The following is a 26,586-nucleotide window of genomic DNA, read 5'->3' on the forward strand; positions in this document are numbered from 1 at the left end:
CTGCTATAAATATCTCCGGCAACATTGGATTAAAGAGTCACACATTTCTTTACCTCTGTTGAGACGTAGAAGGAATTTCCTTCTCTGCCACGTTTTGGTTTTTTGATCTCTGTTTAGAAAGAAGAAAACCAACATCAGTAATGGCATAAACAAACATTCCAAGGGAGGCCTCTACATGAAAAGTGTCCAGTTAGAAAATTTGGTATTATTTTAGATTATTTATCAATTTAGTGAGCTATCGACTCATGAAGTGGACCGATATGAATATGTTTAAATAAATTAAAAACAATTTATTCATGCCTTAATTTGAGTTTTAAAGTTTATGGTATGATATACAAAATCCTTCATTTGGTTCAAAATTCAGTTTTTACAAAAATCATCTATGAAGCTCCATTAAAAGCTTCAAAATGCTTATTTACTGTAAGAAAATATACAGAGAAATGTGCTACAAGTCTCTTCAAACTTACCTTTCTGAGAAAAAGCGTTTGAACATCTTTGAACCTAATTTGATCACAGTGAAAATCTTCTGTGCTATGCAAAAGTTCAACTGAAAACAAGTTCAAAAGTTGCATATTTATAAGCTTTCAGCATAGAATGTTCATACCCTGAACATATGTCATCATAATGTATGGGGCTAGTTTGCATATTTTGGAATGTATGCTCATTGGAACTGTGTGGTACTCGTCTCCAAGCAACCCCAATGTACATGCTTGAAATGTACAGTGCATGTGCAAAAAATTGCAAAAATAAACAAGACAAGACAGTGCAATGGATATGTGCAAAATGCTGAGTATTGTGCAAAAGTAAATTGGTGTGTGTGTGTGTGTGTGTGTGTGTGTGTGTGTGTGTGTGTGTGTGTGTGTGTGTGTAGAGCAGGGCGATATGACCAAAAATATTTATCACGATATACATTTGAAAATTTGCGATAACGATATAACTGACGATATAATTGACACTAGACAAAATACTTTACAACTCCACAACTTTATTAGTGCAAAAAACCCCATCAATGTATTTTCACTTAAACAAGCAGCTGTTTTTATGTGCATTAAAGTTATATAAAAATGTAACAATGCAAATTCCTTGCTGACAGTTTAACCAAAAGGCATTTCCAGTGGAAATTGGCCGACATATCCTCAGCATAACCATGTATAATATCCACTAAACTTAAAAAGAGGTTATACACACACAATACAGTAATATTATGTTGAAGCACAGTACGTATCACTCCGCGAGGCGCCTGCCTAATAGCCGTAATGCTCCAACAATCCATCAAGTGGTGCGGGTTCGTAGCTTAGCAAAGTCGCACTAAAAGATTTGACAGATTTTCGAGCGCCGTGTAGCACATAAAATCGTTTCGAGGTCAGTAAACACAACCAGAATTCATACATAAGGCGCACGGGATTATAAGGGGCACTGTCAAATCAAAAAGATCAAAGGATTGATTTTAAGTGTGCCGTATTTTCCAAAAAACACGGTAATAACGACGGCCTGCTAGCATGCTCTACCAAAAATAGTGCTTTGTTGTGTCTGATGGACGAAAGCTAAACCAGTTCCACACCACTGAAGTTGCAGCATTTTTACAAACCAATTCTGGTTCATCCGTTTCATTCAACGATCCACTTTCGCTCTTCTCATTCTGCGTCACCGCCATGTGCGTATGTAAACATAGGCACTGCGCATGCGCGTTTTACCCATATTCTATCACGATATTTCATTTTCCTATCGTTGCCCAAAATTACACCGGTATTACCGTGAACGTATGATATAGCTCAGCCCTATGTGTGTGTGTGTGAGATACTGCAGATAAGTGCTTGGTAGCGATGTGTGAAGGTGTGTGTGTGTGTCAGTCCAGTCACCAGTGTTCAGGAGTCTGACGGCTTGCTGGTACCTCTTTCCAGAAGGCAGCAGGGTGAAGAGTGTGTGAGGTCCTCCATAATGCTGGTGGCTTTGCGGATGGAGCGGGTGCTTAAAGTGTCCATGATGGAGGGGAGAGGGGCTCCAATGATCTTCTCAGCTGCTCTCACTATCAGTTGTAGGGTACTGCGATCTGATACGGTGCAGTTACCATACTAGATAGTGATGCAGCTGCTCAGGACGCTCTCGATAGTCCCTCTGTAGAAGGTGGTGAGAATGGATGGTGAGAGATGGGCTTTCCTCAGCTTCCGCAGGAAGTAGAGATGCTGTTGGGCCTCCTTAGTTATGGAGCTGGGGTTAAGGGACCAGAAAAGGTTCTCCGCCAGGTGGACATCAAGGAATTTGGTGCTCTTGACGACCTCCAAAGAGGATCCAGTGATGTTAAGTGGGAAGTGAGCTCTCTGTGCTCTCCTGAAGTCAACAATCATCTCTTTTGTTTTGTCCACGTTCAGACAGGTTGTTGACCCTACATCTCTACAGATGGCCCCTAGCGCAACCCTTCAGCCTACTAGTAATTGCACCTATGGTACAAATTTGAGCAAACTAGGTGACTTCCTTCCTGTCACCAAGTTGTAACATTCACAAGATTTTCAGAAAACTTGACCTTTGACCTTGAGGTCAAGGTCACTGATATTCAAACTGAATATCAGTAGATGCACCATTGGTATTAATTCAAAATCCTATGCCTCTTGTTCTGGAGTTATTGTCTTGACCAAGCTGAGTATACAATTATGAAAGAATTATTTTCCATTTTATTTCACTATCTGTAAATACGGCAAATAAACAGTATTTGTGACAATTACTAGTAAAGCTAGAATCCACATCTGATTACAGTATAATACACTGCTTATTTATGTAAAATCATCATCAATAAATGTGTTCAAAACAGAAGCTACACTGGCTTTAAAAGTTTTTGTTAACTCTGGCTAGGGCTGGGCCATATCATACCGTTCACAGTAATACTGGTATAATGTTGGGCAACAATAAGAAAATGAAATATCGCGATAGAATATGGGTAAAACGCGCATGCGCAGTACCTTTGTTTTCATACGCACATGGTGGAAAAAGCGTGCTGGCGATGGAGAATGAGAAGGGCGAAAGCGGATCGCTGAATGCTGCAACCTCAGTGGTGTGGAACTGGTTTAGCTTTCGTCCATCAGATACACAACAAAGCACATTTTTGGTAGAGCATGCTAGCAGGCCGTCGTTATTACCGTGTTTTTTGGAAAATACGGCACACTTAAAATCAATCCTTTGATTTTTCTAAAAATCGACAGTGCCCCTTATAATCCCGTGTGCCTTATGTATGAATTCTGGTTGTGTTTACTGACCTCGAAACGATTTTATTTGCACTGTTACATTTTTATATAGCTTTAATGCACATAAAAACAGCTGCTTGTTTAAGTGAACATACATTGATTGGGTTTCTTTTGCACTAATAAAGTCGTGGAGTTGTAAAGTATTTTGTCTTGCGTCAATTATATCATCAGTTATATCGTTATCGCAAATCTTCAAATGTATATCGTGATAAATATTTTTGGTCATATCGCCCTGCTCTAACTCGGACTACCTGTCCGCTCTTACCTGTTTCTTTTGCTCTCTCTGCTGTCTTCATCCTCCATCCAACTCTACAGCTATTGTTTGGGATGATATGATGAAACTGAAGGGTGGCTGGGCACCTGGAAAAAAAAAAAAAAGAGGTTGGATGAGGCTGCAGCTCGTATCCCAGCCTTACTGGCATTGCCCCTCAAACCTGCTGCACCACCCCTTCCCTGCAGAAATGACAAGAAAAGAAATGACAAATGATGGGTCTCTGATGGGCAAAGACAGACAGACAGACAAAGTCCCTAGAGACACAATTTCAGTCAGTTCTATGCCAAGTTGTTGTGAATAAGGGTAAGTATGGAATTGAGTGCCTTTTTTATGTTTGAATAATTCATGCTGGTGTTACAGGGCTTAGTAAACAAAAACTAATTTTGATGAAAGAAGGCAAGTACAAGGACCTCAACAAAGCCTACAATGAGGTGTGCCTATTGGAGAAAAAATACAAAGAAAGTCAGGTTGGCTCAAAGCATTTGTACAGTACTGTATCCGAGGAAATCGATGATATTAAAGCCAAGTTCATAGAAACTTATATATCTTACAGTGAAATTATCAAAGAAACCTCAGCTACTTACCTGCTTTTGACTAACAGTTCTCTGAGTTTTGCTTCAAAGAAAAATTTTTGGTTTATTTCAGCTGTTTTCAATTGATATTGACTTTGTTAGTTAAACATTGTTAACCTGCTTTCAGTGTGTCCTGTACACGAGTCCTCTTAGCAAACCATGACATAATATCTTTTTGGAGCTGATGAAGCTAAGCTAAAAACTATGGAGGACCACAAGAGCCACGCGCATCGAAATAAAGAATTCTGTGCTTAAATATTGAATTGTAGAATAAATTCTCCATTTGTAAATTCATTTTTGAATTCCAATTTAATAAATTGCATTTCAAAATCCATTTTTGATTCCTGTTCGCTCAGGGATTAACCTTTGGATTAGCTGTTGGATTAACAACTTCATTTTTAAAATACTGCAGCTATTCAAATTTGCCACACTGTGGGATGTAAGGAGCTCTCTGATTGGTCCATCTCTGAGGCCATCTCTCCTGCATGAAGTCCAGGTGCTGGTTTTCCAGTGTGTGCATCTGTCACACCATCAATGGCTGCAGTATGGAACAGATGTGGGTGTGTCCTCATCTCCCAGAGGAGTCCAAATCATCATCAAACAGCCCTACAGACACAAAAACGTGAAAATATAAACAACCAGACTATCAGCAGTGATTTAACTACTTTAAGATCTCTGAGAAATCATTTACAGTATATATCACTGAATTTAAGGCCTTTAAAATCAAAGGCTGTAGGCTGCAGCCATTGCTCTAACACTGTATAAATGTAACAGGCCTCAGTGCTGGTTCTAATAGTCTGAGCTGCTTCCAGCTTCATTTGTGAAGAGCACAGCAGCTTACAAAATCACGTAGCTAGCTCGTACAGCTGCCACGTAAAAATTTCATAAGCTAAGATGACCTTAAAATAACGGGGCTACGTGCGGTGATGCTAGCGTTAGCCATGTTAGCACGTTACCTTCAACAGGTGGTCAGACTGCATAAACAGGCACTCAGTCAGAGGTTGCGCTCTTGGACACTAATGACCTGGCGACAGCTGGCGACCTGTCCGGGTCAGTCCTGGATATTCACAAATACCCCATAGTACTGGTGGAAATGAAAGATCGGGGGGAAATGCATAGAGTAAATCTCAAAACTGATTGGTTGGGGTTTAGTAGCTCAATAGGGCAGTATGCAGGGCTGCACACACAGCCAATAGGGACACGTGGCGTTTGGGCCGCGTTCAGCTTGCCGGTTCCAGCAATTCGTTACACAGAAGATAATGGCACTATGCAATTCGCCCTTTGATCAAATGATGAGAGCTGATAGTCAAATAGTGCGCCCTGACATTTCCACATTTTGTAACGACAGACCATGTTGAGCGTGTCGTGACACTTGTACAATGGAAGAACACATCTACTTGTTGGTCGCAGAAGAGCCACTGAGAAATGATTTTTTTAGGTGGCTCGTTACAACTCGATGGCTGGTCACCTGGAATAAGATAAGACTCTGGGCCCAAAAACTGACCGATTTTACTGGCCAAGAATCTGTTTGGATGTGCGCTGATGTTGTGCGTCCAGTGGTGTCAGCTGGTGAACCAGCTGGCCATTCCAAAAGTGCCTTTATGCCCTTACTGCCCCTTAATGGAGGTACCACTTGAGCACATTGGCATGGACCTCATCTGACCATTTTACCGACGAGAAAAAGTAAATCTTTCGTTCAGCTGTTGTTAACGGATCTTGACTTTGTTAATTAAACGTTGTAAACCTGCTTTCAGTGTGTCCTGTACATGAGTTCTTTCAGTAAACCACAGCACGGTGTGTTTTTTGAGCTGATGAAGTTCAGCCAAAACAAGAAACATGCAGCAGGAGACAATAACTTGTTAAAATGTTTGTGGCGAGAATAAGGCACGGCGGGACCACGGAGTATCATTCGGAGCCATCTTTATTTACATCTCACCACAACAATCCCCAAACCCCCGAGTCCCCGTGTTTTTAACTAGGCGGGCGTGATTAAGGGTGCCGTGCAGGTGCGTCCGCCCTCCCTGCACGGCACCGCAGACCACGCCCCACCACATACCCCCATCGCCTGATTGAGGCTGGGGAGCCATCCGGCCGAACCTACTCCCCCACCGCCAGTGGGAGAGGGAATCAGCCGGACAGCTGGCGCCCCCAGGCCCCGGCCAAGCGACGGGGAGGTGCGAGTTCAGGTGGCCGCCCGCGAATCCAGCAGTGCAGGCCAAGCTGGTTCGGAAGTCGGATGCGTGGCGGGTGCACCCGGCGCGGCCGGCACAGTCGTGAGCCCCAGCTCACAGGTGGCTGGGCAGAGGTGTGGCGTGTACTGGCCTCTGGTGGTGGTGAGGCCGATCTGGTGAGCACGGCGATCTCAAGCGTGGCGTACGCCTCGCTCGCCAGTTCCACTCGAGCAGGCTCCCCTGGCACGGGGACCTCCAGCTCCTTGCGCGGTCCATCCGTCACCGCCGTCGCTCCCCCGCTGGAGCAGCCATCGCGCGACTCCCTCCGTCACTACTAACTCCCTCCGCCCAGGCCAGGCCTTGCTCCCGCTGGACGCGGCCCGCACTTTCGGACCACCATCTGGGCCAGCTCCTCCATTCCTGGCTCCGATACGGACCCCGCCGTGCTGCCTCCTGGGTTTCGGCACCAATGATGGCTGAGAATAAGGCACGGCGGGACTAAGGAGTATCATTCGGAGCCAATCTTTATTTACATCTCACCACAAACCATCCCCAAACCCCCGAGTCCCCGTGTTTTTAACTAAGGCGGGCGTGATAAGGATGCAGTGCAGGTGCGTACGCCCTCTCTGCACGGCACCGCAGACCACGCCCCAACCACAATGTTATAAAGTTAGCAATTAAAGATTTTCATGGATTTTTTCAAGGATAAATGTCTTAATTTGATCAAAAGTTCTATATGCCATTTCTGGAGAGAGTGCAGTGGAAATGTTGTCACTTTTGGACTTTGCTACTTGCAGCTAAACATTTGCAGCTAAATAATGTATAATGTAAGCAGAAACTGCAACTGAATGAGGGAATATTTGTCTAAAAACTTAAACTGAACTAGAAGGGTACCAGTGCTCCAGCTTACCATCTTTACCTGAGTAAATCTGTTTGTTGAACAATCTAAATGGTTGATTCAGAAACTTCTGTGACATCAACTTAACTGAGACTCATTACAAATTTCACAAAACACAGTTGAATACTTAGTTAATTAGTTTTATTAGTTATTTTGTTTTTGTTGTTACGTTAATTTTAATAAAAATAAATAAATAAATTAATAATATCTTTATTTTATTTTATTATTAATTTATTTGTTGTTCCCAGAGAGCAAGCCAAACACCGGTCCTGACTATCTATAGTAGTGGTGCACTACTAGTGAATGACCGGTGAATGTGGGGCGACGGTGGCAAGAAAAAACTCCCTCCTGGAGGAAGAAATCTTGGGAGGAACCAGGCTCTCTGGGTGGACCCTTCCTCCTAAGGGCAATACTTACCAGCGGTCTGAGACGACGGTTGTTCCTCTCAGCACGATGATGGCTCTAACTTGCTTCCACATCCTGTTTTAGAATGAAGAGAAAAATGATTAACAAGGTAATAGGACATTTCAAAATTCTCTCAGCTGCTGTGTCTTCTTACGTTTCTCTTGTAAAACAGGATGTAGGCAGACTGCTGCTGTTCCTCAAAAACTGCCGATCCAGTTGTGTGGAGCACCCGTGCATCATTATAGGTGAGCCAATGATCTGATGTAGACTGTGGGATCTCCTCAGGATGCACAGAATGACAGATGTAGTGTCCTGAGATCACATTAAGACAAATGAATCCAACTTCTAAAAGTCAACTGATTCAAGCAAACAGTGGTTTGGACTTAGTGCTTCTTAAAACATCAAAAGCTTTTGTGTGTGAGTCCTTCACTCAAAAGTAGCAAGTTCTGTTAAATCATTTTCTGTTTGTAACAAGTCAGTTGTTTTACCTGATTCTGTGCCTCCATAGTGACTAATGATGCTTATGAGTTCATAACGGCCATCACCCTGAGAAGGAACAAATCCAAAGATCAGTTTCATAAAAGGTCCTCACAGCAGTACGATAATTAAGCTGATTCTCTGATATGTTCTGCAGTCTGTTTTTACCTGTTTGGATGACACCACCAAGTCCCTCTGCAGCCTGACGGGGTTCATTCACCTTCTGAAGCTTGTAGGTTTGTGTAAAGCCAAACCTCTTCAGGTTGAAAGATGAGAACTCTGGCAGAAAAGAAAAGAAAAACCAAGGTACAAAATAAGAAGAATGAGTGTCCAAACACAAACCGAAGATGGAGAAAATGACTGCTCAATTGTTTTCTTAAAAACTCTGATGTTTAGTGCGCCACAGTTTGGAAATCAGGTCAGTCAGATCAATTCTGATGTGACCTTACTCACCTTGGCAGTGTATCAAAGACGGCTTTCACTTTCCGAGGTCGTCCCCTCCACATCACAGGTAAATTCGATTTTTTTATCCTAAACAACAGCACATAGAAAACCGGATTTATGTTAGAAAAAAAATCACAACATATGCACACACACACACACACACACACACACCAACACACACCACACAAAAGGTGTGTTAAGATCAGTGATACTACATCTCTACTGGAATTTGTGATCTTACCTTCAAGTATGTCCCTAACATGTCCTCAACAGACCCCTCTGGAACCAGGTCAAGGGACAAGCTTGTGAATTCCTCCTGGTTGTGATGACTGGTGACCCGCAGCTAAACATTTAAGGAGTAACAGTAGTTAAAGTAACGATCAGGTAGGTGGAAAAGAGGTATATGAAAATGTTGCAATCAGCCCTGTGTTTCTGAAAGACTGGCTTACCTCTTGCATGTCCTCATGTTTTCCATTTTGAAAACATGATGGCCTTCTACTGGGCAGGTATAACTTTGGCCCAGGAGAGCTGCTTCCCTCTTCAGGTGAGGTGAGAGGCTTTTCACCTCATTGAGGAAACATGGTTAGGAATTCATGAGCGTCCTGAAAGAAAAACACAGAGGAGATTTAGAACATAAACATAAACATAGAAGGTAAAGCAAAAAACAAAATGTCCAAATAGCTGACGCACTTTCTGTGCACTGCCTTTGTATTCAGGAACCCGTTTGCTGAATGCCTTCTTGAAAGATATTAGGCGGCGTTTTTTAAGGTCATAATCTCTTGATTCATGACAGTCCCTGATGTTCATGAGCCTTCTGTAAAAAGGAAAGGGTAAACAGACATTTCTGGTGTTAGATATCTTTGTTCTTCAGGTTTCTGAAGAAAGTAGAAGGTTGACGTAGCGCACCTTAAGAGCCGAGCTTCTGGGACTGCTCTCCACAAAGTCTCCTGACGGCTGACGTCTCTAATGAACTCCTCATTGTTGAGGAGGCTCTGCAGGCAGGAGTTCATGTAGCAGCACCAATGTTTGGAAACCTGCCACACATACACAAAGTTTACACTATCAGTGTAAAATAACTCATTTCCACTTTGACAAAGAGAGCTTTGTTCCTCGTGCACCACGTGTACCTCACCCGAAGCGGTCCACAGTCTGAACTTTTATTTTCCATTTTTTTTTTCTATCCTTCACATTTTTCCCTAAACTATTGCAAAAAGGTTAAAAACACAAAACACACAATTAGGCAAGATGTCAAGAAGCTAAGCAGTGTATGTGCATGTATGCATGAGCTTTGAAGTTTAAACATTTTGGAGGACGTTTTTCTCTTATATGTCAAACACCTGCTCCATAAATCCTCTTTTGTGCCAGAAACTCCATACAAAGTGTCCCAACTCAGGCTGATGGCTCATTATGTTCAGTGGTGTTTCTAAACCTGGTTGGAACTTTCACCACATTCCTTATGGGTTGCTGCTGGCTGCAGAAAGAAGAAAGGAGTCAGGGATGCATAGCAAGCACGACAGGACAAACAAACAAACATTATCTCTCTGGAGAACAGCATTTCAACCATCTAATGCTTATTTTGATCAGCAAATCGGCCAAAATATTAAAAGCACTTACTGGGATTGTCTGTAGTTATGACCTGTACTAGGTCCTCTGAACTGTTCAGTGGAGGCTTGACGTCCAGTTCTTGGCCTTTTGTTTCTAGGCAGTCTTCTTTTGATGGTGCTTGCCTCGGCAGGTGTACAGTCCTGCTGCAGGTTCTTTAATCTGCAAAAAATATACAAATATATAGAAGAATTAAGTAATCAAATCTGCAACCAGAAGGATCCCAAAAGAATTTTCTTTAAAGTTGAGAAGATTAAAGTTCCCCTTACTTGTCACTCTTTTTATCAGGTTCCCCTGTTGTTTCTGAAGCAACCAGGTCTCGACCTTTTGCTTTCTAGGGCAGTCTTCTTTTTGATGGTGCTGCCTCAGGCAGGTGACAGTCCTGCTGCAGGTTCTTTAATCTGCAAAAATATACAAATATATAGAAGATAAGTATCAAATCTGCAACCAGAAGGATCCCAAAAGAATTTTTCTTTAAAGTGAGAAGATTAAAGTTTCCCTTACTTGTCACTCTTTTTATCAGGTTCCCCTGTTGTTTCTTGAAGCAACCAGATCTGGCCTCTTGTTTCTAGGCCAGTCTTCTTTTTGGTGGTGCTGCCTCGGGCAGGTGTACAGTTCCTGATGCAGGTTCTTTTAATCTGCAAAATATACAAATATATAAGAGATTAAGTATCAAATCTGCAACAGAAGGATCCAAAGAATTTTTCCTCTTTAAAGTGAGAAGATTAAAGTATCCCTACTGTCACTCTTTTTATCAGGTTCCCCTGTTGGTTTCTGAAGCAAACCAGGTCTCGACCATTTGTTTCTAGGCAGTCTTCTTTTGGTGGTGCTGCCTCGGCAGGTGTTACAGTCCTGCTGCAGGTTCTTTAATCTGCAAAAAATATACAAATATATAGAGATAAGTATCAAATCTGCAACCAGAAGGATCCCAAAAGAACTTTTGCTTATAAAGTGAGAAGATTAATGTTTTCCCTTACTTGTCACTCTTTTTATCAGTGTTCCCCTGTTGTTTCGGAGCAACCTGCCTTCTTCTCTGTAGAAAGAAACCAAAGACAGGACATAGCTGTGTGCTTCATTGCTCTTAATTGCTCCCATTTCATTGTGATGAATAAATGCTTGATGATAGTGACTCTTTCCATAAAACATACCTTCCAGAATTTGAAAATAGACCAGCGGGACTTTTTTCTGTGGCTTTACAGTGGGGGGTCTCTGCCTCTGTATCGCTGTCAGTTTCCTGTAGAGAACGAACAAACATAATGTTATTAAAAAAGAAAAGTCACTTAAAATTAACAAATACATTTTAAGGAAAATATGCATTTCATATGTCTTCTGTAAAGCAAACCGAGAAACAGCAGAAGAAGTGTCTCCATTTTATTTTCTTCTTTCTTCTTTATACCATTTTCATGGTTAGGTGTTGTGGCAGCAACAGAAGCATCTGGGACGCTGATCGAGGACAAAAGTGTAAATGTTATTTTTCAAAGTGGAAATTTTTAACAAGGAGCGCATCCTGGATATTGCAAATAAAAAATAATAACTGTTATGAAATACCAAAATGAACAAAATCATGTATTTTGTACATTTACACTCTATATTTTCAACTAATCTCTGAATCGATATAAATAATAGACAAAACTAGAAGTAGTAAAAACGATATAAACACACAAGGCGGAAGAAAAATAACAATAAAAGGAAATAAAACAGCTCACACTAAACCACTGCTATAAATATCTCCGGGCAACATTGGATTAAAGAGTCACACATTTCTTTACCTCTGTTGAGACGTAGAAGGAATTTCCTTCTCTGCCACGTTTTGGTTTTTGATCTCTGTTTAGAAAGAAGAAAACCAACATCAGTAATGGCATAAAACAAACATTCCAAGGGAGGCCTCTACATGAAAAGTGTCCAGTTAGAAATTTGGTATTATTTTAGATTATTTATCAATTTAGTGAGCTATCGACTCATTGAAGTGGACCCGATAGAATATGTTTAAATAAATTAAAAACAATTTATTCATGCCTTAATTTGAGTTTTAAAGTTTATGGTATGATATACAAAATCCTTCATTTGGTTCAAAATTCAGTTTTTACAAAAATCATCTATGAAGCTCCATTAAAAGCTTCAAATGCTTATTTACTGTAAGAAAATATACAGAGAAATGTGCTACAAGTCTCTTCAAACTTACCTTTCTGAGAAAAAGCGTTTGAACATCTTTGAACCTAATTTGATCACAGTGAAAATCTTCTGTGCTATGCAAAAGTTCAACTGAAAACAAGTTCAAAAGTTGCATATTTAAGCTTTCAGCATAGAATGTTCATACCCTGAACATATGTCATCATAATGTATGGGGCTAGTTTGCATATTTTGGAATGTATGCTCATTGGAACTGTGTGGTACTCGTCTCCAAGCAACCCCAATGTACATGCTTGAAATGTACAGTGCATGTGCAAAAAATTGCAAAAATAAACAAGACAAGACAGTGCAATGGATATGTGCAAAATGCTGAGTATTGTGCAAAAGTAAATTGGTGTGTGTGTGTGTGTGTGTGTGGTGTGTGTGTGTGTGTGTGTGTAGAGCAGGGCGATATGACCAAAATATTTATCACGATATCATTTGAAAATTTGCGATAACGATATAACTGACGATATAATTGACACTAGACAAAATACTTTACAACTCCACAACTTTATTAGTGCAAAAAACCCCATCACTGTATTTTCACTTAAACAAGCAAGCTGTTTTTATGGCATTAAAGTTATTATAACAATGTAACAATGCAAATTCCTTGCTGAAAGTTTTAACCAAAAGGCATTTCCAGTGGAAATTGCCCGACATATCCTCAGCATACCATGTATAATATCCACTAAACTTAAAAAGAGGTTATACACACAACAATACAGTAATATTATGTTGAAGCACAGTACGTATCACTCCGCGAGGCGCCTGCCTAATATAGCCGTAATGCTCCAACAATCCATCAAGTGGTGCGGGTTCGTAGCTTAGCAAATTCGCACTAAAAGATTTGACAGATTTTCGAGCGCCGTGTAGCACATAAAATCGTTTCGAGGTCAGTAAACACAACCAGAATTCATACATAAGGCGCACGGGATTATAAGGGGCACTGTCAAAAATCAAAAAGATCAAAGGATTGATTTTAAGTGTGCCGTATTTTCCAAAAAACACGGTAATAACGACGGCCTGCTAGCATGCTCTACCAAAAATAGTGCTTTGTTGTGTCTGATGGACGAAAGCTAAACCAGTTCCACACCACTGAAGTTGCAGCATTTTTACAAACCAATTCTGGTTCATCCGTTTCATTCAACGATCCACTTTCGCTCTTCTCATTCTGCATCACCGCCATGTGCGTATGTAAACATAGGCACTGCGCATGCGCGTTTTACCCATATTCTATCACGATATTTCATTTTCCTATCGTTGCCCAAAATTACACCGGTATTACCGTGAACGGTATGATATAGCTCAGCCCTATGTGTGTGTGTGTGTGAGATACTGCAGATAAGTGCTTGGTAGCGATGTGTGAAGGTGTGTGTGTGTGTGTCAGTCCAGTGTCAGTCCAGTGTTCAGGAGTCTGACGGCTTGCTGGTACCCTCTTTCCAGAAGGCAGCAGGGTGAAGAGTGTGTGAGGTCCTCCATAATGCTGGTGGCTTTGCGGATGGAGCGGGTGCTTAAAGTGTCCATGATGGAGGGGAGAGGGGCTCCAATGATCTTCTCAGCTGCTCTCACTATCAGTTGTAGGGTACTGCGATCTGATACGGTGCAGTTACCATACTAGATAGTGATGCAGCTGCTCAGGACGCTCTCAATAGTCCCTCTGTAGAAGGTGGTGAGAATGGATGGTGAGAGATGGGCTTTCCTCAGCTTCCGCAGGAAGTAGAGATGCTGTTGGGCCTCCTTAGTTATGGAGCTGGGGTTAAGGGACCAGAAAAGGTTCTCCGCCAGGTGGACATCAAGGAATTTGGTGCTCTTGACGACCTCCAAGAGGATCCAGTGATGTTAAGTGGGAAGTGAGCTCTCTGTGCTCTCCTGAAGTCAACAATCATCTCTTTTGTTTTGTCCACGTTCAGACAGGTTGTTGACCCTACATCTCTACAGATGGCCCCTGGCGCAACCCTTCAGCCTACTAGTAATTGCACCTATGGTACAAATTTGAGCAAACTAGGTGACTTCCTTCCTGTCACCAAGTTGTAACATTCACAAGATTTTCGGAAAACTTGACCTTTAACCTTGAGGTCAAGGTCACTGATATTCAAACTGAATATCAGTAGATGCACCATTGGTATTAATTCAAAATCCTATGCCTCTTGTTCTGGAGTTATTGTCTTGACCAAGCTGAGTATACAATTATGAAAGAATTATTTTCCATTTTATTTCACTATCTGTAAATACGGCAAATAAACAGTATTTGTGACAATTACTAGTAAAGCTAGAATCCACATCTGATTACAGTATAATACACTGCTTATTATGTAAAATCATCATCAATAAATGTGTTCAAAACAGAAGCTACACTGGCTTTAAAAGTTTTTGTTAACTCTGGCTAGGGCTGGGCCATATCATACCGTTCACAGTAATACTGGTATAATGTTGGGCAACAATAAGAAAATGAAATATCGCGATAGAATATGGGTAAAACGCGCATGCGCAGTACCTTTGTTTTCATACGCACATGGTGGAAAAAAGCGTGCTGGCGATGGAGAATGAGAAGGGCGAAAGCGGATCGCTGAATGCTGCAACCTCAGTGGTGTGGAACTGGTTTAGCTTTCGTCCATCAGATACACAACAAAGCACATTTTTGGTAGAGCATGCTAGCAGGCCGTCGTTATTACCGTGTTTTTTGGAAAATACGGCACACTTAAAATCAATCCTTTGATTTTTCTAAAAATCGACAGTGCCCCTTATAATCCCGTGTGCCTTATGTATGAATTCTGGTTGTGTTTACTGACCTCGAAACGATTTTATTTGCACTGTTACATTTTTATATAGCTTTAATGCACATAAAAAACAGCTGCTTGTTTAAGTGAACATACATTGATTGGGTTTCTTTTGCACTAATAAAGTCGTGGAGTTGTAAAGTATTTTGTCTCGCGTCAATTATATCATCAGTTATATCGTTATCGCAAATCTTCAAATGTATATCGTGATAAATATTTTTGGTCATATCGCCCTGCTCTAACTCGGACTACCTGTCCGCTCTTACCTGTTTCTTTTGCTCTCTCTGCTGTCTTCATCCTCCATCCAACTCTACAGCTATTGTTTGGGATGATATGATGAAACTGAATGGGTGGCTGGGCACCTGGAAAAAAAAAAAAAAAAAAGAGGTTGGATGAGGCTGCAGCTCGTGTCCCAGCCTTACTGGCATTGCCCCTCAAACCTGCTGCACCACCCCTTCCCTGCAGAAATGACAAGAAAAGAAATGACAAATGATGGGTCTCTGATGGGCAAAGACAGACAGACAGACAAAGTCCCTAGAGACACAATTTCAGTCAGTTCTATGCCAAGTTGTTGTGAATAAGGGTAAGTATGGAATTGAGTGCCTTTATGTTTGAATAATTCATGCTGGTGTTACAGGGCTTAGTAAACAAAAACTAATTTTGATGAAAGAAGGCAAGTACAAGGACCTCAACAAAGCCTACAATGAGGTGTGCCTATTGGAGAAAAAATACAAAGAAAGTCAGGTTGGCTCAAAGCATTTGTACAGTACTGTATCCGAGGAAATCGATGATATTAAAGCCAAGTTCATAGAAACTTTATATATCTTACAGTGAAATTATCAAAGAAACCTCAGCTACTTACCTGCTTTTGACTAACAGTTCTCTGAGTTTGCTTCAAAGAAAAATTTTTGGTTTATTTCAGCTGTTTTCAATTGATATTGACTTTGTTAGTTAAACATTGTTAACCTGCTTTCAGTGTGTCCTGTACACGAGTCCTCTTAGCAAACCATGACATAATATCTTTTTGGAGCTGATGAAGCTAAGCTAAAAAACTATGGAGGACCACAAGAGCCACGCGCATCGAAATAAAGAATTCTGTGCTTAAATATTGAATTGTAGAATAAATTCTCCATTTGTAAATTCATTTTTGAATTCCAATTTAATAAATTGCATTTCAAAATCCATTTTTGATTCCTGTTCGCTCAGGGATTAACCTTTGGATTAGCTGTTGGATTAACAACTTCATTTTTAAAATACTGCAGCTATTCAAATTTGCCACACTGTGGGATGTAAGGAGCTCTCTGATTGGTCCATCTCTGAGGCCATCTCTCCTGCATGAAGTCCAGGTGCTGGTTTTTCCAGTGTGTGCATCTGTCACACCATCAATGGCTGCAGTATGGAACAGATGTGGGTGTGTCCTCATCTCCCAGAGGAGTCCAAATCATCATCAAACAGCCCTACAGACACAAAAACGTGAAAATATAAACAACCAGACTATCAGCAGTGATTTAACTACTTAAGATCTCTGAGAAATCATTTACAGTATATATCACTGAATTTAAGGCCTTTAAAATCAAAGGCTGTAGGCTGCAGCCATTGCTCTAACACTGTATAAATGTAACAGGCCTCAGTGCTGGTTCTAATAGTCTGAGCTGCTTCCAGCTTCATTTGTGAAGAGCACAGCAGCTTACAAAATCACGTAGCTAGCTCGTACAGCTGCCACGTAAAAATTTCATAAGCTAAGATGACCTTAAAATAACGGGGCTACGTGCGGTGATGCTAGCGTTAGCCATGTTAGCACGTTACCTTCAACAGGTGGTCAGACTGCATAAACAGGCACTCAGTCAGAGGTTGCGCTCTTGGACACTAATGACCTGGCGACAGCTGGCGACCTGTCCGGGTCAGTCCTGGATATTCACAAATACACCATAGTACTGGTGGAAATGAAAGATCGGGGGGAAATGCATAGAGTAAATCTCAAAACTGATTGGTTGGGGTTTAGTAGCTCAATAGGGCAGTATGCAGGGCTGCACACACAGCCAATAGGGACACGTGGCGTTTGGGCCGCGTTCAGCTTGCCGGTTCCAGCAATTCGTTACACAGAAGATAATGGCACTATGCAATTCGCCCTTTGATCAAATGATGAGAGCTGATAGTCAAATAGTGCGCCCTGACATTTCCACATTTTGTAACGACAGACCATGTTGAGCGTGTCGTGACACTTGTACAATGGAAGAACACATCTACTTGTTGGTCGCAGAAGAGCCACTGAGAAATGATTTTTTTAGGTGTCTCGTTACAACTCGATGGCTGGTCACCTGGAATAAGATAAGACTCTGGACCCAAAAACTGACCGATTTTACTGGCCAAGAATCTGTTTGGATGTGCGCTGATGTTGTGCGTCCAGTGGTGTCAGCTGGTGAACCAGCTGGCCATTCCAAAGTGCCTTTATGCCCTTACTACCCTTAATGGAGGTACCACTTGAGCACATTGGCATGGACCTCATCTGACCATTTTACCGACGAGAAAAAGTAAATCTTTCGTTCAGCTGTTGTTAAACGGATCTTGACTTTGTTAATTAAACGTTGTAAACCTGCTTTCAGTGTGTCCTGTACATGAGTTCTTTCAGTAAACCACAGCACGGTGTGTTTTTTGAGCTGATGAAGTTCAGCCAAAACAAGAAACATGCAGCAGGAGACAATAACTTGTTAAAATGTTTGTGGCGAGAATAAGGCACGGCGGGACCACGGAGTATCATTCGGAGCCATCTTTATTTACATCTCACACAACAATCCCCAAACCCCCGAGTCCCCGTGTTTTTAACTAGGCGGGCGTGATTAAGGGTGCCGTGCAGGTGCGTCCGCCCTCTCTGCACGGCACCGCAGACCACGCCCCACCACATACCCCCATCGCCTGATTGAGGCTGGGGAGCCATCCGGCCGAACCTACTCCCCCACCGCCAGTGGGAGAGGGAATCAGCCCGGACAGCTGGCGCCCCCAGGCCCCGGCCAAGCGACGGGGAGGTGCGAGTTCAGGTGGCCGCCCGCGAATCCAGCAGTGCAGGCCAAGCTGGTTCGGAAGTCGGATGCGTGGCGGGTGCACCCGGCGCGGCCGGCACAGTCGTGAGCCCCAGCTCACAGGTGGCTGGGCAGAGGTGTGGCGTGTACTGGCCTCTGGTGGTGGTGAGGCCGATCTGGTGAGCACGGCGATCTCAAGCGTGGCGTACGCCTCGCTCGCCAGTTCCACTCGAGCAGGCTCCCCTGGCACGGGGACCTCCAGCTCCTTGCGCGGTCCATCCGTCACCGCCGTCGCTCCCCGCTGGAGCAGCCCATCGCGCGACTCCTCCGTCACTACTACTCCCTCCGCCGCCGCCGCCTGCTCCCGCTGGGCGGCCGCCATTTCGGCCACCATCTGGGCCAGCTCCTCCATTCCCTGGCTCCGATACGGACCCGCCGTGCTGCCTCCTGGGTTTCGGCACCAATGTGGCGAGAATAAGGCACGGCGGGACCACGGAGTATCATTCGGAGCCATCTTTATTTACATCTCACCACAACAATCCCCAAACCCCCGAGTCCCCGTGTTTTTAACTAGGCGGGCGTGATTAAGGATGCCGTGCAGGTGCGTCCGCCCTCTCTGCACGGCACCGCAGACCACGCCCCACCACAATGTTATAAAAGGTACAATTAAAGATTTTCATGGATTTTTCAAGGATAAATGTCTAATTTGATCAAAAGTTCTATATGCCATTTCTGGAGAGAGTGCAGTGGAAATGTTGTCACTTTTGGACTTTGCTACTTGCAGCTAAACATTTGCAGCTAAATAATGTATAATGTAAGCAGAAACTGCAACTGAATGAGGGAATATTTGTCTAAAAACTTAAACTGAACTAGAAGGGTACCAGTGCTCCAGCTTACCATCTTTACCTGAGTAAATCTGTTTGTTGAACAATCTAAATGGTTGATTCAGAAACTTCTGTGACATCAACTTAACTGAGACTCATTACAAATTTCACAAAACACAGTTGAATACTTAGTTAATTAGTTTTTATTAGTTATTTTTGTTTTTGTTGTTACGTTAATTTTAATAAAAAATAAATAAATAAATTAATAATATCTTTATTTTATTTTATTATTAATTTATTTGTTGTTCCCAGAGAGCAAGCCAAACACCGGTCCTGACTATCTATAGTAGTGGTGCACTACTAGTGAATGACCGGTGAATGTGGGGCGACGGTGGCAAGAAAAAACTCCCTCCTGGAGGAAGAAATCTTGGGAGGAACCAGGCTCTCTGGGTGGACCCTTCCTCCTAAGGGCAATACTTACCAGCGGTCTGAGACGACGGTTGTTCCTTCTCAGCACGATGATGGCTCTAACTTGCCTTCCACATCCTGTTTTAGAATGAAGAGAAAAATGATTAACAAGGTAATAGGACATTTCAAAATTCTCTCAGCTGCTGTGTCTTCTTACGTTTCTCTTGTAAAACAGGATGTAGGCAGACTGCTGCTGTTCCTCAAAAAACTGCCGATCCAGTTGTGTGGAGCACCCGTGCATCATTATAGGTGAGCCAATGATCTGATGTAGACTGTGGGCTCTCCTCAGGATGCACAGAATGACAGATGTAGTGTCCTGAGATCACATTAAGACAAATGAATCCAACTTCTAAAGTCAACTGATTCAAGCAAACAGTGGTTTGGACTTAGTGCTTCTTAAAACATCAAAAGCTTTTGTGTGTGAGTCCTTCACTCAAAAGTAGCAAGTTCTGTTAAATCATTTTCTGTTTGTAACAAGTCAGTTGTTTTACCCTGATTCTGTGCCTCCATAGTGACTAATGATGCTTATGAGTTCATAACGGCCATCACCCTGAGAAGGAACAAATCCAAAGATCAGTTTCATAAAGTCTCACATCAGTGCGATAATTAAGCTGATTCTCTGAGATGTTCTGCAGTCTGTTTTTACCTGTTTGGATGACACCACCAAGTCCCTCTGCAGCCTGACGGGGTCATTCACCTTCTGAAGCTTGTAGGTTTGTGTAAAGCCAAACCTCTTCAGGTGAAAGATGAGAACTCTGGCAGAAAAGAAAAGAAAAACCAAGGTACAAAATAAGAAGAATGAGTGTCAAACACAAACCGAAGATGGGAGAAAATGACTGCTCAAGTGTTTTCTTAAAAACTCTGATGTTTAGTGCGCCACAGTTTGGAAATCAGGTCAGTCGATCAATTCTGATGTGACCTTACTCACCTTGGCAGTGTATCAAAAGACGGCTTCACTTCCGAGGTCGTCCCGCCACAGTCACAGGTAAATTCGATTTTTTGTTCCTAAACAACAGCACAGAGAAAACAGGATTTATGTTAGAAAAAAAATCACAACACACACACACACACACACACACACACACACACACACACACACACACACACACACACACACACACACACACACACACACACACACACAAAAGGTGTGTTAAGATCAGTGATACTACATCTCTACTGGAATTTGTGATCTTACCTTCAAGTATGTCCCTAACATGTCCTCAACAGACCCCTCTGGAACCAGGTCAAGGGACAAGCTTGTGAATTCCTCCTGTTGTGATGACTGGTGACCGCAGCTAAACATTTAAGGAGTAACGTAGTTAAAGTAACGATCAGGTAGGTGGAAAAGAGGTATATGAAAATGTTGCAATCAGCCCTGTGTTTCTGAAAGACTGGCTTACCTCTTGCATGTCCTCATGTTTTCCATTTTGAAAACATGATGGCCTTCTACTGGGCAGGTATAACTTTGGCCCAGGAGAGCTGCTTCCCTCTTCAGGTGAGGTGAGAGGCTTTTCACCTCATTGAGGAACATGGTTAGGAATTCATGAGCGTCCTGAAAGAAAAACACAGAGGAGAGTTAGAACATAAACATAAACATTAGAAGGTAAAGCAAAAAACAAAATGTCCAAATAGCTGACGCACTTTCTGTGCACTGCCTTTGTATTCAGGAACCAGTTTGCTGAATGCCTTCTTGAAAGATATTAGGCGGCGTTTTTTAAGGTCATAATCTCTTGATTCATGACAGTCCCTGATGTTCATGAGCCTTCTGTAAAAAGGAAAGGGTAAACAGACATTTCTGGTGTTAGATATCTTTGTTCTTCAGGTTTCTGAAGAAAGTAGAAGGTTGACGTAGCGCACCTTAAGAGCCGAGCTTCTGGGACTGCTCTCCACAAAGTCTCCTGACGGCTGACGTCTCTAATGAACTCCTCATTGTTGAGGAGGCTCTGCAGGCAGGAGTTCATGTAGCAGCTGTTTACAATGTTTGGAAACCTGCCACACATACACAAAGTTTACACTATCAGTGTAAAATAACTCATTTCCACTTTGACAAAGAGAGCTTTGTTCCTCGTGCACCACGTGTACTCACCCGAAGCGGTCCACAGTCTGAACTTTATTTTCCATTTTTTTTCTATCCTTCACATTTTTCCCTAAACTATTGCAAAAAGGTAAAAACACAAACACACAATTAGGAAAGATGTCAAGAAGCTAAGCAGTGTATGTGCATGTATGCATGAGCTTTGAAGTTTAAACATTTTGGAGGACGTTTTTCTCTTACATGTCAAACACCTGCTCCAATACATCCTCTTGTGCCAGAAACTCCATAATCAAAGTGTCCCAACTCAGGTCTGATGGCTCATTATGTTCAGTGGTGTTTCTAACCTGGTTGGAACTTTCACCACATTCCTTATGGGTGCTGCTGGATGCAGAAAGAAGAAAGGAGTCAGGGATGCATAGCAAGCACGACAGGACAACAAACAAACATTATCTCTCTGGAGAACAGCATTCAACCATCTAATGCTTATTTTGATCAGCAATCGGCCAAAATATTAAAAGCACTTACCTGGGATTGTCTGTAGTTATGACCTGTACTAGGTCCTCTGAACTGTTCAGTGGAGGCTTGACGTCCAGTTCTTGGCCTTTTGTTTCTAGGCAGTCTTCTTTTGGTGGTGCTGCCTCGGCAGGTGTACAGTCATGCTGCATGTTCTTTAATCTGCAAAAATATACAAATATATAGAAGATTAAGTATCAAATCTGCAACCAGAAGGATCCCAAAAGAATTTTTCTTTAAAGTGAGAAGATTAAAGTTTCCCTTACTTGTCACTCTTTTTATCAGGTTCCCCTGTTGTTTCTGAAGCAACCAGATCTTGGCCTTTTGTTTCTAGGCAGTCTTCTTTTGGTGGTGCTGCCTCGGCAGGTGTACAGTCCTGCTGCATGTTCTTTAATCTGCAAAAATATACAAATATATAGAAGATTAAGTATCAAATCTGCAACCAGAAGGATCCCAAAAGAATTTTTCTTTAAAGTGAGAAGATTAAAGTTTCCCTTACTTGTCACTCTTTTTATCAGGTTCCCCTGTTGTTTCTGAAGCAACCAGATCTTGGCCTTTTGTTTCTAGGCAGTCTTCTTTTGGTGGTGCTGCCTCGGCAGGTGTACAGTCCTGCTGCAGGTTCTTTAATCTGCAAAAATATACAAATATATAGAAGATTAAGTATCAAATCTGCAACCAGAAGGATCCCAAAAGAATTTTTCTTTAAAGTGAGAAGATTAAAGTTTCCCTTACTTGTCACTCTTTTTATCAGGTTCCCCTGTTGTTTCTGAAGCAACCAGGTCTCGACCTTTTGTTTCTAGGCAGTCTTCTTTTGGTGGTGCTGCCTCGGCAGGTGTACAGTCATGCTGCATGTTCTTTAATCTGCAAAACTATACAAATATATAGAAGATTAAGTATCAAATCTGCAACCAGAAGGATCCCAAAAGAATTTTGCTTTAAAGTGAGAAGATTAAAGTTTCCCTCACTTGTCACTCTTTTTATCAGGTTCCCCTGTTGTTTCTGGAGCAACCTGCCTTCTTCTCTGTAGAAAGAAACCAAAAGACAGGACATAGCTGTGTGCTTCATTGCTCTTAATTTCTCCCATTTCATTGTGATGAGTAAATGCTTGATGATAGTGACTCTTTTCATAAAACATACCTTCCAGAATTTGAAAATAGACCAGCGAGACTTTTTCTGTGGCTTTACAGTGTTGGTCTCTGCCTCTGTATCGCTGTCAGTTTCCTGTAGAGAACAAACAAACATAATGTTATTAAAAAAGTAAAGTCACTTAAAATTAACAAGTACATTTTAAGGAGAATATGCATTTCATATGTCTTCTGTAAAAGCAAACCGAGAAACAGCAGAAGAAGTGTCTCCATTTTATTTTCTTCTTCTTCTTTATACCATTTTCATGGTTAGGTGTTGTGGCAGCAACAGAAGCATCTGGGACGCTGATCGAGGACAAAAGTGTAAATGTTATTTTTCAAAGTGGAAATTTTTAACAAGGAGCGCATCCTGGATATTGCAAATAAAAAATAATAACTGTTATGAAATACCAAAATGAACAAAATCATGTATTTTGTACATTTACACTCTATATTTTCAACTAATCTCTGAATCGATATAAATAATAGACAAAACTAGAAGTAGTAAAAACGATATAAACACACAAGGCGGAAGAAAAATAACAATAAAAGGGAAATAAAACAGCTCACACTAAACCACTGCTATAAATATCTCCGGCAACATTGGATTAAAGAGTCACACATTTCTTTACCTCTGTTGAGACGTAGAAGGAATTTCCTTCTCTGCCACGTTTTGGTTTTTTGATCTCTGTTTAGAAAGAAGAAAACCAACATCAGTAATGGCATAAAACAAACATTCCAAGGGAGGCCTCTACATGAAAAGTGTCCAGTTAGAAAATTTGGTATTATTTTAGATTATTTATCAATTTAGTGAGCTATCGACTCATGAAGTGGACCGATATGAATATGTTTAAATAAATTAAAAACAATTTATTCATGCCTTAATTTGAGTTTTAAAGTTTATGGTATGATATACAAAATCCTTCATTTGGTTCAAAATTCAGTTTTTACAAAAATCATCTATGAAGCTCCATTAAAAGCTTCAAAATGCTTATTTACTGTAAGAAAATATACAGAGAAATGTGCTACAAGTCTCTTCAAACTTACCTTTCTGAGAAAAAAGCGTTTGAACATCTTTGAACCTAATTTGATCACAGTGAAAATCTTCTGTGCTATGCAAAAGTTCAACTGAAAACAAGTTCAAAAGTTGCATATTTATAAGCTTTCAGCATAGAATGTTCATACCCTGAACATATGTCATCATAATGTATGGGGCTAGTTTGCATATTTTGGAATGTATGCTCATTGGAACTGTGTGGTACTCGTCTCCAAGCAACCCCAATGTACATGCTTGAAATGTACAGTGCATGTGCAAAAAATTGCAAAAATAAACAAGACAAGACAGTGCAATGGATATGTGCAAAATGCTGAGTATTGTGCAAAAGTAAATTGGTGTGTGTGTGTGTGTGTGTGTGTGTGTGTGTGTGTGTGTGTGTGTGTGTGTGTGTGTGTGTGTAGAGCAGGGCGATATGACCAAAAATATTTATCACGATATACATTTGAAAATTTGCGATAACGATATAACTGACGATATAATTGACACTAGACAAAATACTTTACAACTCCACAACTTTATTAGTGCAAAAAACCCCATCAATGTATTTTCACTTAAACAAGCAGCTGTTTTTATGTGCATTAAAGTTATATAAAAATGTAACAATGCAAATTCCTTGCTGACAGTTTAACCAAAAGGCATTTCCAGTGGAAATTGGCCGACATATCCTCAGCATAACCATGTATAATATCCACTAAACTTAAAAAGAGGTTATACACACACAATACAGTAATATTATGTTGAAGCACAGTACGTATCACTCCGCGAGGCGCCTGCCTAATATAGCCGTAATGCTCCAACAATCCATCAAGTGGTGCGGGTTCGTAGCTTAGCAAAGTCGCACTAAAAGATTTGACAGATTTTCGAGCGCCGTGTAGCACATAAAATCGTTTCGAGGTCAGTAAACACAACCAGAATTCATACATAAGGCGCACGGGATTATAAGGGGCACTGTCAATTTTCAGAAAAATCAAAGGATTGATTTTAAGTGTGCCGTATTTTCCAAAAAACACGGTAATAACGACGGCCTGCTAGCATGCTCTACCAAAAATAGTGCTTTGTTGTGTCTGATGGACGAAAGCTAAACCAGTTCCACACCACTGAAGTTGCAGCATTTTTACAAACCAATTCTGGTTCATCCGTTTCATTCAACGATCCACTTTCGCTCTTCTCATTCTGCGTCACCGCCATGTGCGTATGTAAACATAGGCACTGCGCATGCGCGTTTTACCCATATTCTATCACGATATTTCATTTTCCTATCGTTGCCCAAAATTACACCGGTATTACCGTGAACAGTATGATATAGCTCAGCCCTGTGTGTGTGTGTGTGTGAGATACTGCAGATAAGTGCTTGGTAGCGATGTGTGAAGGTGTGTGTGTGTGTCAGTCCAGTCACTGAGTGTTCAGGAGTCTGACGGCTTGCTGGTACCTCTTTCCAGAAGGCAGCAGGGTGAAGAGTGTGTGAGGTCCTCCATAATGCTGGTGGCTTTGCGGATGGAGCGGGTGCTTAAAGTGTCCATGATGGAGGGGAGAGGGGCTCCAATGATCTTCTCAGCTGCTCTCACTATCAGTTGTAGGGTACTGCGATCTGATACGGTGCAGTTACCATACTAGATAGTGATGCAGCTGCTCAGGACGCTCTCGATAGTCCCTCTGTAGAAGGTGGTGAGAATGGATGGTGAGAGATGGGCTTTCCTCAGCTTCCGCAGGAAGTAGAGATGCTGTTGGGCCTCCTTAGTTATGGAGCTGGGGTTAAGGGACCAGAAAAGGTTCTCCGCCAGGTGGACATCAAGGAATTTGGTGCTCTTGACGACCTCCAAAGAGGATCCAGTGATGTTAAGTGGGAAGTGAGCTCTCTGTGCTCTCCTGAAGTCAACAATCATCTCTTTTGTTTTGTCCACGTTCAGACAGGTTGTTGACCCTACATCTCTACAGATGGCCCCTAGCGCAACCCTTCAGCCTACTAGTAATTGCACCTATGGTACAAATTTGAGCAAACTAGGTGACTTCCTTCCTGTCACCAAGTTGTAACATTCACAAGATTTTCAGAAAACTTGACCTTTGACCTTGAGGTCAAGGTCACTGATATTCAAACTGAATATCAGTAGATGCACCATTGGTATTAATTCAAAATCCTATGCCTCTTGTTCTGGAGTTATTGTCTTGACCAAGCTGAGTATACAATTATGAAAGAATTATTTTCCATTTTATTTCACTATCTGTAAATACGGCAAATAAACAGTATTTGTGACAATTACTAGTAAAGCTAGAATCCACATCTGATTACAGTATAATACACTGCTTATTTATGTAAAATCATCATCAATAAATGTGTTCAAAACAGAAGCTACACTGGCTTTAAAAGTTTTTGTTAACTCTGGCTAGGGCTGGGCCATATCATACCGTTCACAGTAATACTGGTATAATGTTGGGCAACAATAAGAAAATGAAATATCGCGATAGAATATGGGTAAAACGCGCATGCGCAGTACCTTTGTTTTCATACGCACATGGTGG

At 41.6% G+C, this 26,586-nt stretch overlaps 2 protein-coding genes and 2 long non-coding RNA genes across 7 annotated transcripts; all 4 read right to left on the bottom strand.

Moving 5' to 3' along the window:
• Nucleotides 1-53: 53 nt before the first annotated feature.
• LOC120736378 lies at nt 54-5,647 on the bottom strand. Its single transcript, XR_005696489.1, has 4 exons — nt 5,039-5,647; nt 4,095-4,688; nt 3,502-3,596; nt 54-109 (listed from the first exon to the last, which is right to left on the bottom strand). It is a non-coding gene; the product is annotated as an uncharacterized LOC120736378 (long non-coding RNA).
• A 1,947-nt stretch (nt 5,648-7,594) lies between these two features.
• On the bottom strand, nt 7,595-8,245 carry LOC120736385. The gene is made up of 4 exons (XR_005696490.1): nt 8,202-8,245; nt 8,045-8,102; nt 7,711-7,868; nt 7,595-7,631 (listed from the first exon to the last, which is right to left on the bottom strand). It is a non-coding gene; the product is annotated as an uncharacterized LOC120736385 (long non-coding RNA).
• Nucleotides 8,246-9,043: 798 nt separating this feature from the next.
• Nucleotides 9,044-9,489, bottom strand: LOC120736379 (ubiquitin carboxyl-terminal hydrolase 26-like). The gene is made up of 3 exons (XM_040036422.1): nt 9,384-9,489; nt 9,168-9,291; nt 9,044-9,079 (listed from the first exon to the last, which is right to left on the bottom strand). Exons 1-3 carry the CDS (start codon nt 9,485-9,487, stop codon nt 9,044-9,046), a joined length of 264 nt encoding a protein of 87 aa, XP_039892356.1. The 5' UTR covers nt 9,488-9,489.
• Nucleotides 9,490-19,523: 10,034 nt separating this feature from the next.
• On the bottom strand, nt 19,524-24,383 carry LOC120736383 (ubiquitin carboxyl-terminal hydrolase 37-like). Of its 4 annotated transcripts, none has more exons than XM_040036428.1 (18): nt 24,060-24,383; nt 23,645-23,700; nt 23,219-23,318; nt 23,026-23,109; nt 22,854-22,909; nt 22,388-22,516; nt 22,155-22,283; nt 21,901-22,050; nt 21,616-21,753; nt 21,427-21,495; nt 21,198-21,329; nt 20,982-21,105; nt 20,741-20,892; nt 20,536-20,635; nt 20,266-20,342; nt 19,984-20,092; nt 19,829-19,887; nt 19,524-19,652 (listed from the first exon to the last, which is right to left on the bottom strand). In XM_040036428.1, the coding sequence occupies exons 1-18, from the start codon at nt 24,084-24,086 to the stop codon at nt 19,538-19,540; spliced, it is 1,806 nt and encodes a 601-aa protein (XP_039892362.1). In that variant the 5' UTR covers nt 24,087-24,383; the 3' UTR covers nt 19,524-19,537. The 4 variants fall into 4 exon arrangements, with proteins under 4 accessions (XP_039892362.1, XP_039892359.1, XP_039892360.1 ...); XM_040036425.1 differs by having other exon boundaries at nt 21,616-21,756; nt 24,060-24,382; XM_040036426.1 differs by having other exon boundaries at nt 21,427-21,492; nt 21,616-21,756; nt 24,060-24,381.
• Nucleotides 24,384-26,586: the final 2,203 nt, after the last annotated feature.

Source organism: Simochromis diagramma, unplaced genomic scaffold (assembly GCF_900408965.1).
Source record: "Simochromis diagramma unplaced genomic scaffold, fSimDia1.1 OVJJ01000063.1, whole genome shotgun sequence".
NCBI classification, from domain to species: Eukaryota; Metazoa; Chordata; class Actinopteri; order Cichliformes; family Cichlidae; genus Simochromis; species Simochromis diagramma.